Source organism: Anser anser (assembly GCF_964211835.1).
Source record: "Anser anser genome assembly, chromosome: 1".
NCBI classification, from domain to species: Eukaryota; Metazoa; Chordata; class Aves; order Anseriformes; family Anatidae; genus Anser; species Anser anser.
The window spans coordinates 87,776,993-87,791,629 of NC_139720.1; the positions used below are offsets into that span (position 1 = coordinate 87,776,993).

Genomic DNA, 14,637 nt, shown 5'->3' on the forward strand with positions numbered 1-14,637 from the left:
TTTAGAATGGCTTGCTGTATTGATTAACAAATTAAAGTGATACAAAATCAATAGGAACACGTACTAAAAGGATTAAGGACAGGATAACTGAAAAATCCAATGTAGTTGTTAATGGAGAGTCAGAATCTACTAGCTCTGTCTTTTTCTTGGGTAAGTACTCTTCTGTATGTGCCAGTGATCAGGAAGAAATATGGAAACAGTCAAGTTTTTCAGAGGATGCGAAGACCGCTGGGTGGAGTTGCAAATGTCGGATCAGTTGCTACAATGATATCCAAGATTGACCAGTCTTTCTGGGAAACAAACCAGGTATTTTCATTTAGCCACAATAGTGCCTGCTAAACATATAGTGGAAGACATGTAGATTCCACTTTTGGAAGAGCCTGTGCTCTGAGTCGTGTGGACTCTAAATATGAATCGAGTTGTGATAAATTAATTTGGGAATGTTTAGACTGGTATACCACCACTTAGGTTGGTAATAGGAGATTTGTAGTATTAGAAAAGTTGCTAGCAAAATGAAAGATGCTTCTGAGAAGAGTTTTGATGTGTTCAGAGTTTGATAAGCTTATTAAACTGAATTTAAAATTCAGAATATTTGATTAACCCAAGTTAGAGCAAGTGACTTGCTCACAATAAGTGAGGAGACTTCAGTTTAAGGAAGCCTCATTAACCAGCCGAAGGTGTATGACAAGACCCAGTTGCTGGAAGCTGATTCTGGGTGATTTTAGTCTTGACACATGCCTTGTATTTATAAAAAAAGGGACCTCAAGTTTGTAGCTGAAGCTAAGAAAACAGAGCTCCATCTCTTGGAGTGTTTTACAGAGGGTACACTGTCATTCATGTATTCCTATCACCTGGAAGTTGAGGCCTAAGTTACACAGGAGAGCTTAACGTCACAAAAATGTTGTGCTCATCTCCAAGATGCTTTACAAGTCAAAGCCTTCAATCCACCCTCTTACCTCCTTCAGAACCCTGTCTACCCCCTCACCTGGAGTTGTTTATAAGTAAGTGCTGATCTGGCTAAATGACACTAATCATATATGGGCAATTTCATTGCAAGTTTATCCTCAGCATGCATCAACTTTCATGAATAGAAACCTGCAGCAGAGATAAGAGCTGTAGAGAACAGAATTGATGTGTGCTTAAATATTTCGTGGTTTTGAGATTTCCAAAACCTGCCTCTTTGTTGCAGAAAAGATGTCTGAGTCAGATTGTGTATTTGTGTGTGTGTGCATACCTGTAACTTCATTTGGAGTGTCTCCTCCTTAACAGCTGACATTAAATATTTTTGTTATACTAGTATTAGCTGGTACTATATTTTTTTTAAATGCCGTTTCTGCTTCCAGTGCAGAATCTATTGAGTTTTCACATTCGCAAATTCCAGACTCTGCCATCTTTAAGCCCATCTCAGTTCTCTCTGTAAAATGTATATACCTGTTGTTTGCAATACAGACCAAAAGACTTCAGGTTTTAATTCTTTGCCTTTTATTAATCTAAGATGGACTGTTAACATTAATACAGTGTTTGGTTCTAGAAGTGCAAACTGTGCCAGGCCTATATGGGAATAGAAATACAAATCCCACCCCCAGTGAATCATAATTTCTTTCAATTGAGTGGGCTTGCAGTCATTTTTAACACTAAATGGCATGTTTCACTTGCTCAGTGGTTGTACCCTGTTAAAGCTTTGTGTGTTTCCCTGGTCATTTTAATGCCACCAGCTCAGCTGTTCCTTTGAAGTGTTCCTGATTAGTCTGAAAAGAAATTTGGAAGGGAATGCAGAAAGGGTAGAGAAGGAAAACTCAAACTACTTAAGCAAATGAGCAGCTTTCAGGATTGATGGATGAAGGATAGTTCCCACAGGTGAAGTAACAGGTGAAGTTCACAGCTTTCCAGTGTTTTATGTATGTTGATGGATGAATAAAATGTATAGCTAACTTCCAGGATACACATTAAACTATTTCTGTTTGCTTATTTCCCTTTTACACATAAATGCCTAATCTTATATAAGACAGGTAGCATAACAGTGGCCTCTCGTATGTTTACAAGCTGGATGTTCCTGGGTGAGCTTGCCTTTATCTTCTTGAAAAAGAGATCTCTTGTAGATAGAGGGTTAAACAAGGTACAAGGACAGGTGTTCTGAAAAGTCAGCACAAACAGAATTGACTGATACTGAGTCTATTTCTATTAACAGCCTACTCTTTGGAAAGAAATAAGCATCATGTTGTTATTTTTATATTTAGCCAGATTTCCTAAGGAAAGAGAGGCTTGTGTCATTTCTGTCCAACTGTTTCGTTCAGCTCTCCCTCAAGGAATTGGCCAATTGGAACCAAATTAAACAAACGATATTTCAACGATACCAAGCTCCTGTAGCTTTCATGAAAGTGATGAAAAAGTCAGAGAGAGGATCCTAAGTATGGTAGGATAAGCGCTCTTACCACTCCAGGTGCAAAATCTTTCATACTGTGATTTCTCATGGAAATACCTGCTATATTTTTGTGCTCAACAGTAGTCAAAAAACAAATTGAATGCCAGGACTTCACCAGGAAAAGAACAAAGTGCAGAGCAAAATTAGAAAAAATAGTGTTGTGTCATGGTCTGTTGATGCTATGTTGTTCTGGGTAGCTCTTCTCCCCCTACATGAAAAAAATGCAGAAAGCAGCATTGGGGATCGTTGTGAGGAGGCCATTTCCACTTTTATAGATGTCTGTGTAGGCTAGAGATTGTCAGCTTTGTGCAAGAACTAGGGGAATGGAGTAATGCTGCAGAAGAAGACATTAAAAAAATAACAGAGGAAGGTCTTCAGTGTGCGCTTAAGCTGTGGGACTCATTGCTGCAGGATGGCTCCTAAAAGTTTACGTGGTCTCAAAGAAATGTTGAAAAGGTTCATGGGGGAGAAAAATCCCTTGAGGGTTGCTTAGTGTTGATAAACATTCACTGCCCCAATGAGTCTGAATTGTAATCTGTGGGAGAAAGAAAGCTGGGTTGGGAGGAAGATGTCTTATGTGCCTTCTGTGTTTTTGCACTTTCACCTAAGGATGAGCTTTTTGCGACAGACCGAGTAGCAGGGAGATGTCCTGTGCATGGCGATGTTAAAGACAAAGCACAGAGTGCAGTCCTTAACTGTTCCGATGTCTGCTCAGCCGACCAGCAAGTAGGTATGTACATATGGCCAGTCAGCCCCCTGCAGCTTCAGGTGAGCCCCTGGCCTTCTACCCCTGGGTTAGCCCATGGGGACATGGTGAAAGGCCACGGGAAGCAGCCAGGAGCAGAAGCGTGTGCTTGGGCGTAGGCAGGAGCAGTGAGCTACACGTGCAGGACACAGGAAGGAGGGCGATGAGCAGAAGATGGGATACGTGCTTGTAGGTAAGGAATGCGGTTCGTTGCTTACAAGTCTTATGCTCTCTCTTGCCTGTCAGTCGCAGGAGAGCTGTATCTGTAGACGGGGACTTAGCAAGCTGAGACAGAAAGAATACAATTAAAACTGGAAATACTAAGAAGTACTTAAGAGAGCCGCCGTCTCGTGGAGGACCTGTAACTTGACCTGCAGGAGTTGTATTTATCTCTCTTCTCTCTTTCTGCTGCGTTTTCTTGATTACGATTTACAAGATGACAGGCGTTTTCTGAGTGGTGTAGTGTTTCTTAAACTTCAGTACCTTGCAGCAGAAGAGAAAAGCTATTTCCTTTGCAGACATTGCCTCCTGTTCTGTAAATAACAGATATTCATTTTGCATGCTGAGTGGCTGCTGAACTTCGGAGCATATCCATGCTTTTATTTTCCTGTATTAATCAGGGCAAAATGGATGTGCTTTTTAGTAGATGTTTCCTTTACAGGATGCCATAATTGGTGTTTCACTTGCTGAGTGTTTAAACTGTAGCCAAAATGAAGCAGATACAACCTCTTTCTCATGGCCAGCTGTGCAAGTTGCTATGGGAACTCGGTGGGGACTATCTGCAGATTACTGCTCTGGGGACCACACCTGGCTTATTTGCATTCAATTTAAGTTGGGGAAAATTCAAAAGAAGAAAAGAGGAGTGTAGGCTAGCCAGTAGGCAGGCAGAAAGGGCTTGTCATTTTGAGACTGACACTTTGGACAGCAAAGCTGCTCTTATTCGTGGTTCTTGCAGACTCATGCAGGGTTCTGAATTTCGAAGCCATTCGTGTGTTTTGTTGTGAGGCTTGTTGGAAATGTAATGGCACACGGGCCTTTTGGTGTTATTGCCTCTAACTTAGTTAAATCTCAGTGAATTTGCAAACTTTCTTTGCATGTGTAATGAATAATTTCTCAGTGACAGTGAGGGATTGGGAAGGCAAAATGCAATACAGGTCATTCTTTTAAGCTGGCATGTTAGTTCAGGTCAGTGCGATATTAAAATGTCAGTGTAATATCATGTTGCTGGAGAGCTTAGCCTGACTTTTTTTTCCCTGAACACTGAAATCGCTCTTCTCCCAGCGATGACTGTGACGACTTCCTAAAAAGGCTGCGGAACAATTTTCATTCAAGTCAGCAGCAGTGGTCAGCTAGCAGCTTTCAGGCTGTTTGTAGCTGGATTTCTGTGGATTATGACGTCCTGGCACATAAGTACTTTGCTTCTTTCTTGTTCATTCTTGCTACATCAACTTGCCTCTTGACCAAGAGCGGACAAAGTGATTAAAACAGCACTGTATGCTGACGTGCTCTTTGTGCTATTTCCTCTGCTGGTTTCAGTTTTCACCTGCTCTTGTTTTCGTACCACAGAGCTGGCAGACTGCCTTGGTACCTTGCTGCAGGAATGCCTTACTGGAGCATGTAAACTGTTTGAAGAACAGCGGCCTTGGAAGCTTTGAGAAATCTGGGAGAACCTCAATGCTTAAAAATAAATTAATAATAAAAATCTGAGGGTTAATGGGTGGCTGCCTGCCTGTAAATGGTCTGTTCTTAGATCAGGTGACATCAGCATAGATCAGATCACTTCCATTGTCCCTTGAAGATTCAGGTTTTCAGCCTGTACTGATGCTGTAGATAGTTAATTAGTATCTTTCAAAATTCGTCAAAGCAATTTCTTGTATTTGGGGTTTAGCATTCTAAGCAAAGTCTAGCTACAAAGTCTTGCTGGTGTAATTGTAGATGTTACTCTGCTTCTTTCTCTTAGTTACCCGTCAGCGCTCCCCATTTTCTCAACTTTTAAACCTTTTAGTTCAAACGTTTTCTGCAACACTTCTGATGGAAACAAATGATTAAGTAGTTAAGTCTTAGTGTACTAATCGAGTTTCTGTTTTTGAGCATGGAAGTGGTGTATGTGGGGAGACCAGAAATCAAGAACATGTACTGAAGAGTGGAATTGGAAGGGTGCGTGCATGTGTGAGTACACTAATGGGTTGAGTTGTCAGCATTAGGGCTGAGAGTCAGTGTCCCAAAGAGGAAATGTTAGCTTTTTTTAGTTGTGAGATGTTGATTTCTTACGTTTGTCATGTAAGTTGTGTGATAAAGCTTGTAAACCAAAAATGTAACATACAAGTGGATTTAAGCTGTGGCCAGTGAAAGTTTTAAGCTAATACTGCTGCTGCTGCAGCAGTCCTGCCTGATCCCTGGTTGTTTGTTCCTGCCTCCATGCTGCCTTTGCACTTCACCAGGGTAAACATTTCTCCCCACGGATTAAGAAGCTGAGCTGGGTTAGTGTTTTCTCCTTATGGTTGGATTAGTTTTAACACAGATCAATTCTCTTGTGTAGTTCCCTGCATGGCAGCACGAGAGAGGAGGCAGCAGAGCAGTGGGGATGAGAGGGGCTGCAGCTGCTTCTGCTGACTCAGCACTCGTGTCCCATAACCCTATATAGTGCCTGCCGACATTTACACGAGATCCTAAATTTAGTGTCCTATTCTTAATTTTTGGTGCTTGTATGGAGTGTATTTTTATTGAGGAAAAAATGAATCTTTTGGGTATCAATGTTTAAGTTTTGTTGTTGTTTCTTTTGACTTAATTTTTTTCAGTTGACTTTTTACCCTGTAATTTGGGACTAGATCATGAATTTCTTTGGAGAGGATTTTGTATCTGTCAATGAATGATTCTAATCAAAACCAGGTTACAGAAACTGGGACAGTTAAGAAAAGTTTTTCTGCTACAGTTTGCTCTAGAAATAAATACCCCATTCCTCTCTTCAGTTGTGTCTGTGTGCATGTAAAGAAAACGTGCATGTCTTCCCAGCAAATCCTCTGCAAACGCAGCCAGAGGTGGTAGTGCTACTGCATGCCCTGCAGCATTACTGCTAGTAAAACTGTTCTTGTGGTTATTTCCTGGAAAAGCTAATCAATGCCTTATCTGCTTTAGCATAGCTGCTAAAACTGGCAAAATTGTACCTGTGAATGTTTCCTGGAAGAGCTGATGTAGATAATACTCTGTATGTGTAGTTATGTTGAGGTTTTCGCTTTCTACTGTTCCTAAAATATAAATTAAAGACCCAGGTGCCTGGGAAATTTTTTTTGATGGATAGCAAATTGAATCTTATGCTACCTCTGACCAGCCAAAATGATAGATGCTCAGTAGGTTTGCGGGTGGATGGAATCAGTGTCTGCAGTGTGAATAGCTCTGTTGCTTCCTTTGGACCTTGCATCTTGCAGGTTTTTGTTGAATTTGTAAGATACAAAGCAACTTGTCTGCAATTTGGCCTTTTCCTCTTTAAGATCAAATAATTTAAGCTTCAGAAAGTAGCATTCTCATGACATATCTTGTAGTTCCTACTACAGGTGTTAATAGTGTCTGGATTAGTGTGTTGAGGGCACTAAGGCAATATCCTGCTTCAGATTTGAGATAACTATTAAGGAAAAGAGAGCAAAAGCAGCTTCTGCAAAAGATGGTAATAACGGTGGTGCAACTTCAGTTCATACCATGATCTGCAGAGATTTTGCATGGGCTTTTTTCTATTAATTTGTTTGGCAAACACTCCGAATGCTAACTAGAGCTAAATACCACCTCTGCAGCTGATCTTGATATATCCGCTTGGCTCCAGCAGCAATCATAAGAAACTTAAACTGGTGACTTTGATTTATGTATTTTGAGAGTGAACTGTAGTGTATTTAATGACAGGTAGTGTGGAGGCTCTGGGATTTGAATTGAGCTGAATTGTATGGTTAAGTTATATATTGAATTAGTCTATTCTTTGTAGAGCCCCTATTCATCAAGCTACACTAGTAATTGCTACTTTATCAAAGCGGAGAACAGAGAAACAGCATGTTTGTATAATGCATTATATTTTGATTTACAGGTGAGTTTAAAAATAATGTGTTTCAGTTCTAAGTGCCTGTCCCTGCTATGTGTGGGCATGGGGAGGCAAATGTAATGCTTTTGGAATGCGCATGCAGTGATATTTCAGAAATGTAACAGGTCAGAGGACTGCTAAGACAAATATTACAGTTCAGTAGTTGGGCTTAGCATAAGCAGTGTTCGTACAGTGCCAGACAAATCAATTGTGTTGTGATTTACGTATTCCAGTATTTTACTCAAATGCTTGTATTTTTTTAATGTGTATTGGCATAACATTTGATATTGTGAATTGTTACGCTGTCTTCCTTGCTTGGGGTGTAGGAGGGGTGCAGGGCAGAATAGTAAGGGTGCCCTGACACAGCATGAGCTGTGTTTACATTGTCCATTCAAACACATGCACAGTGGTTTCAGCAGCCACTGCACGTGTGGCAGATGCATTCCCATAAATGTCATCCCAGCACGTGGCTAGTGTAGAAACGACCACTGTGGGGTGTGGTCTGGAAGCTGTTGTGATCCCCAGGAGATACGTGAGCATGGGCTGGCTTTCCCAGCAAGGTAAGCCAAGTCACCCCGCTCCTCACACTGCCGGGGTGGGAGTGCTCCAGGTTCTCCAGATTGCACAAGCTGCAGCATCCATCCCGTAAAACCATGCAAGCTTTCAAAAGCATGCAAGGCTGTTATTTTTCCTTAGTTTCAGTACTGCTGTTATGCACATCTGTGCGCTTGGATTGTTTCCTTTTTTTATTCATTAAATTTGTTTTACGTAGTTTTACGGATAGTGTTCTTCAGCCCTCCCTTGTGTTTTGTTCATGTAACTTCACATCAGTCTTCATTTCAGTCTTCCTCTACTTGGCGTCCTGTAGTACTTTTCTGAAAAGCAATGTAGGGTGTGAAAATCTTGTAAATGTAATGAAATAATAAAAATGTTCACTAGTTAAACAATGTGCACCTGCTCTGGGTGTTTTAATATTTGTCAGTGTGAAGTATTTCAAATTGGACAAAACAGGAATTTTAAAGGAAGGCGAGACCTACATATATGTGAGTAAAAACTCAAACAGGTGTCTCCCTTCAAATATTTACATTTAGAAAATGGTTTGACAGACTTTAAAGATTCCTGCATAACTTTGGAATGCTACTTTCCATGTGCAAGTGTAGTAGAGGAATGAACATCAGTTTTAATATTATGGATCCACACCAAGTGTGGCAGAATCAAAGCATGATTTGCTCATATTTTTAGTTAAATTAAGAGTATCTTCCTGCAACTATTCAAAAGTGCAACTGTGCAACAGTTCTATGGCAAATGCAGCGTGTGCTGGTTAAATAACACAAATTTGTTCTCAAATGTGTGATAGGGCACGCTTTTTTTTTGAATTAAGATCCTGGAGCCAGTGGTTATGATGTAGTGCTCAGTATAAAAATAAATAAAACTGTCTGAAGCCGTTATGTGATAGTGATGAAAACCTTGAAAGCATGATATGAGTGAAACATGAGTTCTTAAATCAGAAAACGCGAAGATCTAATGTTTGCTGTTCTTCAAAATGTTCCATGATTTTGAAGAAAATGTTATGACTTGTGGATCGAAGGTGTGGTTTTGAACACAAAGGGTTGTCTGTACTACGGAGTTATTAAACTTGCACTGAATTTATATCCTTTGCTTCTGAAAAGAAAACAATCAGAATGAAAGAGAAACTTGTATGTAAATATTATATGGATCCTTTTTGTAAGCTATGGCTTAAGAGGAGGGCGACACTGTTCAGATGATGCACTGGGATGATAGTATTAGACATGGGTTTCAAATAAGGCATAGTTTGATTGCGAAAGCTATAATACTGTGACTTTTGAATAAGAGTGTTTAATTTCTCTCTTCCGCCTCTATGACTATTCCCCCTGTTTTTTTCCCCTCCCCATATGGTGGTACTGTACTGTGAGTTTCTCATGACCACAGTTATCTTATCATAAAAATGACTTAAACCATTATAGCTACTATCATCTGAGGACAAAAATAAGTGAGATTTTTAAACGCACAAATGAAACCCTTTATATTAATGTGTCAGGTGCTTACGAATGTCTGTTACGAGTGTCCTGCACTGATAAGATGAATTAGCATTTATGGTTTGCTGTCTCTGTACTTAATCGTCTTCAAAAAAGGTATGCAAGAGAATTATGAAAGACACTTTGCAATGGAAAGTTTGAAAGGATAGTTATGATTTGAGTTTGAGAGAGAGAAGCCAAATTAGATGTAGACTGAAATTCCAGTTCATAGTAATTGTATAATGACCTGTAATTCTAAAACAGGCCAATTTTATTAGACTTTTCCAGAAAACTGCTCTTTGGCTTTCAGAGCAAACAGCACTTTTCAGATAAAATCAATTTTGTTAGCCAAAGTCAAAGGTGGTGGCTAAAATTAGAGCTTGGTTTGCAGCTCTAACTATGAACAGGCTTCTGTCTGTCTGTCTGTAATTACCCTAAGAGGATTGTGCCAACTTTAATCACAGTTTATTTTTGAAGTACGTGATTTTTTATTTTTTTAATAGCACATTGGAGTTGTTTGAAACTTTTATTAGGTTTTATTTAGTTTGTGGAATGGAGACTTGGAAATGTCTTGAGTTAAAATGTAGTAGCTCTGTGTAATGTCAGTCTAGAGGTAGCTGTATCTACTGGTCTTGGCTGGCAGGACACACAGAAGGCAGCCATGCTCCATGTGTATCCACTGTGTGTTGGAGTGCTAAGTCATGCACCATTGTGAAAGCTTTTGTTACCAGTCTTCTTCAGTGGTTCTTCATAATAAAATACACTAGACACTGATGCAGTAATGAAGGCAGAATGCTAATATGTTGTGATTAATACCATGTTTTGTTCCAAGTACACTGTACAACAGTGTAATAATGTGCTGTTGGTTTATTGGGTAATCTTGCCATGTTCTATCAGAAATCATGTTGGGAAGTTTACAAAGGTCACGCTTGTCACAGAGCTGCCTAGTGGCAGAAATTTCCTAGCTGTCATTGGGAGCATGTAATAAATGACATTTTACTAATATACGGAAGCATGCCTATATAAAAATGGAGGTGCCTTTTCTCCATAACTGTGTTACAGTGAAAGAATGTTGTAATAGCTTTGCCTTTTATCCCTTTAATTCTGCATTGTTTCTGTAGCCCCCCTGCCTTCCCCCCCAAAAAACAACACCCCAAACCTGAAGATAGGGGTTTAAATATCCTTATCCCCCAGTTTGTAACAACTTTCCCTATTTATATCATTTATTTATAATATGTTACCTTGGGGAATAATTTTGTGGAATTTACAGTTACAGTGAATTGGGCGTAATAAATGGAAGAAGCAGGAGGAGGAATAAAAGAAAAAACGCAAAAGCAGGTCTAACCAAGAGCTGCATAAGCTGCAGTGGGAAATGAGATACCCTTTCCAAAAAGTAAGGTATAAAGTATGAAGTACAATCATTAGGACTCTGTAAATAAAGTGACAAATTGGTGGTGACAGTGAAGCAAAAACACTTAAAGTGGGAAGGTATGGAAGATGCACAGAAAGCGAAGAGAAGAAGAGAATAGGGTAGAAAGTCTGCTGAAGCCTTTCTGCAGTGTTTTGATTGAAGAATATCTGCGTTTGCCATACCTGACTCCATCAGTGGCTTTAGTTCTTTTGCTTTTATGAAAAAATACAAACAGAACTGGGGGCAGGGAGGAATCATGAATATCACAATTGTAGAATTGCTTGAAGAGCATGGGAAATGGAGACGGTTTTTCTTCTCCACAGATGATCGCAAGGTGTGCACCATTCTCTTTCTGGAGGTACCTTTGGAGGAAAAGTGAAGCTTTTTGTGCATAACCAGTGATGGTATTTTGCTTAAATGCAGGTACCACAGGTGTGACTTTGGTTCAAGGTATTAAGTAACTTTTAATGTAAGAGTTCACCACAGAACAATAGTCAATGACATGGCAGAACCTAAACAGAAAATTAAATAAGCATGCTCTGCCATTGGTTTTGAGGCCAGGTGATCCACACTGTTCTTCCCCGAGCACTTTTCTACTTAGGTCTTCAGGCCTCCTTCCGAGGCCTATCAGATAAGTTGTTGGAGTAGTGTGGCCTAGATGGAACAACAGGTTTCTTTGGCCAAAAATTCAGAATTTACCTAAAATGCAAGATAATCTTGTGAAGAATGAAGTGGTCACTGGAAGTACTGTTTTTTTTTTTTTGGGTCAAGTTTAGTTTGAATATTCAAAGTATGTGGCTTTATTTCAATTAGCAGGTCAACGGGAGTTACATTGAAATGTGCGTGTGTTTGTCTGAGGGGGTATGTTAAGGAATATTGGTCAGCACAATCAGGAGCGGGACAAAAAACCTGGTCGTCTTTTCCTTGTTAGCTGTCAGCACACCGTTGGTAGCGTGGTTGCTGACCTGCACAAGGATATGCCAGGGCACTTGCCAGCCCTACTTGGGGCACATCCTTCCCTGGCCTTTGCCCACTGTTTTACTGTCGTGCTGTTAGCCACACGCCGCGTGTCACTACACACATGCCTGCCTTTAACGGTCGCTTCCTGCACTTGCACGCTTCTGGTGCTGCACCTGTGTGGGACCAACTCCTCCTGTTCGAGGGGGGTCCCGGGGACGGCACTGCTGACCTCTTGCTGGCTGCCTGGGCTCAGCCAGTGCTTGAGCTGGCACCTGCTCTGTCCAGTGTCACTGTTCGTGTCCCGGCTCCTCCGATGAAGCAAGCGGATTATCTCGCAGCGTGATCCAAAAGCATGTGTGGATGAACGTGGTTTAGTGAAGGTCTGTGAACAGCGATGCGCCTCAGAGGTCTTGATGGGACACATGACTCTGTAGAAAACAGAGTTGGAAACCAGGTATTAGGAAGACCTGTTTTGTACACGCAATTGTTTCCCTGTGGTTGGGAACATGTTCCCTTCTTGCAACCTTTTTCAAGTGTAGATCACTCATGTTAAATATATAGTGGGGAACATCTTCTGTTAAGTAGAGATATGAACCTGAACAGAAGAAGAGGTCAAGCATGGAAATAAATTCCAGTCAGTAGCAGATGACTGAGAAGTCCCTTTTCTCTCGCACTCTCTCGTTTGGAGAGGCGGTGCTTGAATTCACTTCAGAAATGAGGAGAAGAAAAGTACAGCTAGCTTAAAAAAAAAAATATCTTTAAATTCACATTAACATCTGGCCCAACACTGTAGTCACCAGCACTGATCATCACACTTCTTTTCCTGATCAGAACATGGCATACTATATGTTGGGATGTCCACATTACGCTTTGATGTAAATGTTCTTGCTGTTTTGGACACTTGTATTTGAATGGTAATCAAACTATTTGCAATGGTTCAATGTAGCATTAGAGTTCTTTGGTACATTTAATTCTGTGGAGCGCTTCTGGAAAAGAGGATCGACTCCTCCGTAGACCGAAGCCTCTTCCCTATTTCCCAGTCCTTCAGCGTATTATGGGCACAGCAGCAAGTGTGCTCTGATTATCGTTGGGTGGTTCAAAGCTGCAAGTCTGGTGTAAAATGTCCCTTTCAAAAATTGTAGCTCCACAGTAAGCTTTGTTTAGCTATATTGTGTTTGCTTGGGGAAGGGATTAATAATAGCTTTTTTTTTCTTCCTTGGAAGTCATTGGAAAGCAAAAAACTAAATCTATTTTGATTTCACTTGGGATAGATTAGTGGGTGTCAAATGTTACACAATACTTGACATATCCACTGCTGTTAACTTGGCCGTTGCAAAGGGATTACCAGATAATGAATCACCAAGCTCTTTAGTCATTTAAAAAGAATTGTGCTGCTTCCTTGCCCTGGTGTTCCTCTTTCCTGCCCAGGACCTTCTTGTGACAGTCCGTGTTACGATGTGGAAAACGCCACACAGATGTGCAAGCACCAGTTTGACAGCTCTGTGTTCGGCTTCTACCTTGCTAATTGTTTTCATGGGATTATTTGGATTGTGTAGAAAGCTTTTTCCAAATCCCCTTTATTACTGAAGTTATTGTTGCCAGCAGGAATAAGATTAAAGGTGCTTAAGTCTGTAGAGTTGTTTCTAATTTGTACGTGTCATTTCAGTGGCATTTTAACAGAACTCTGTCTCTCTCCCCTCCCTGCTCCCCTGTGGTACTGTGCTCGAGTTAGGGCTGAGAAGCCAAGCTATTGGAAGAAATTTCATTTTGTTCCCTAATTATTATGCTGGCACTCAGGAGATAATTTTTCCCTTCATGCACTGCCAATTAATATGCAAATGAGCTGATAAATATTTATACCGTGATTTAAATTATGCAGGGAGCGCTTTCAGTGTACTCTGCAAATGAATTGTTCATGGACTTCAAAGTGCTGGCTGCTGTGCTAACGAGGGGAGATTTGCATAAGGCCCTAATCAGGCGCATACTGATTAAGCTTCATTATGGAAACTGCCAGCTGCAATCTTTGTTTCTATTTTATTACAAAAAGGGGAACTTTTCACGCTTCAGTCGCCTTGACAATGTCAGACACAGCTAGTAGGAGAGACTAAAACTCCACAGAGCAACTGAAGTTTCCCTGTTCAGTTGAAGATTGCTATGGTGTAACTGAAGTTGTATTTCTTCCCCCACCTCCCCACTCCCTTTCTTGTGCCGTTGAGAGCAGTAGTGTAGATTTGATAGAAATTGCCATTCTCCCTTTCCTTGGACTGTCTGAACCTGTAGAGGATACCACAGCAATGCTGGACTGCAGTGACTACGTTCTAGGTGGGTACCAGCTCAGCTCTTTCTTATAAGCGTTTAATATGGAAATAGAGGGTGTGAGGTTGACTATGCATAGAGGCTTAATCACATATGCAGAGAGTAGAGAAGGTGCTTGCAAGGCTGAAGCTCACCAGTGAATCGGCAGCAAGTAGCTGCATGATATGTATATATTGTATGTATCTATACCAGGGAAATGTGTTGTTTTTTTCCACTTTCCCTCGATCCAGGAGAATTCTTTTCCTCTGCACTGAAGCAATATGCTGCTAAGCTTGGGCTTGGATGATATTAATACAGACCTTTTGCTTTTCAGATTTCAATCTGAGAAGCATTTAGCCTTTAACAGACATTGAGACTTAAGACTTGACTTGCATATCTGTGTATCTTAAATTTCAGAGCATTAAAATAAGAAAGAGGGGGGTCTCAGTCTCAAAGAATTTACTAGCTGCAGTGAGGCATTCCCAACAGAATGTATGTTATATCTGTGTGTTTTTAATGTAATAGCAGGGTTCTTCAAGCGTAAGAGAAAATAAGGTGGAGTCCACAGTGGTTGCCATTGATACCGTTGCAAGCTGTGCCTAAGGTTACTGGGATAATGTATTTCCTGAGCTGAGATTCCATCAGGACTACAGAACAGGCATGCCATAATTTCTTCTAAATGTATTTTTAAGTTATTTTCAAAAA

At 40.6% G+C, this 14,637-nt stretch overlaps 1 protein-coding gene across 13 annotated transcripts in view; it reads left to right on the forward strand.

The window, feature by feature from the left end:
• Nucleotides 1-14,637, forward strand: part of POU2F1 (POU class 2 homeobox 1) — a 117,411-nt gene that overhangs the window by 42,840 nt on the left and 59,934 nt on the right. Inside the window, exon 1 of one of the 13 annotated variants that reach the window (XM_083820514.1) lies at nucleotides 8,481-13,959. The exons of 10 other annotated variants lie outside the window; for them this stretch is intronic. In XM_083820514.1, the coding sequence (XP_083676640.1) occupies nucleotides 13,932-13,959 (28 nt within the window). In that variant the 5' untranslated portion in view covers nucleotides 8,481-13,931. Of the gene's footprint in view, nucleotides 1-8,480; nucleotides 13,960-14,000; nucleotides 14,591-14,637 lie in introns of those variants that run through there. 2 more of the 13 variants (XM_083820518.1, XM_083820508.1) reach the window with 2 other exon arrangements.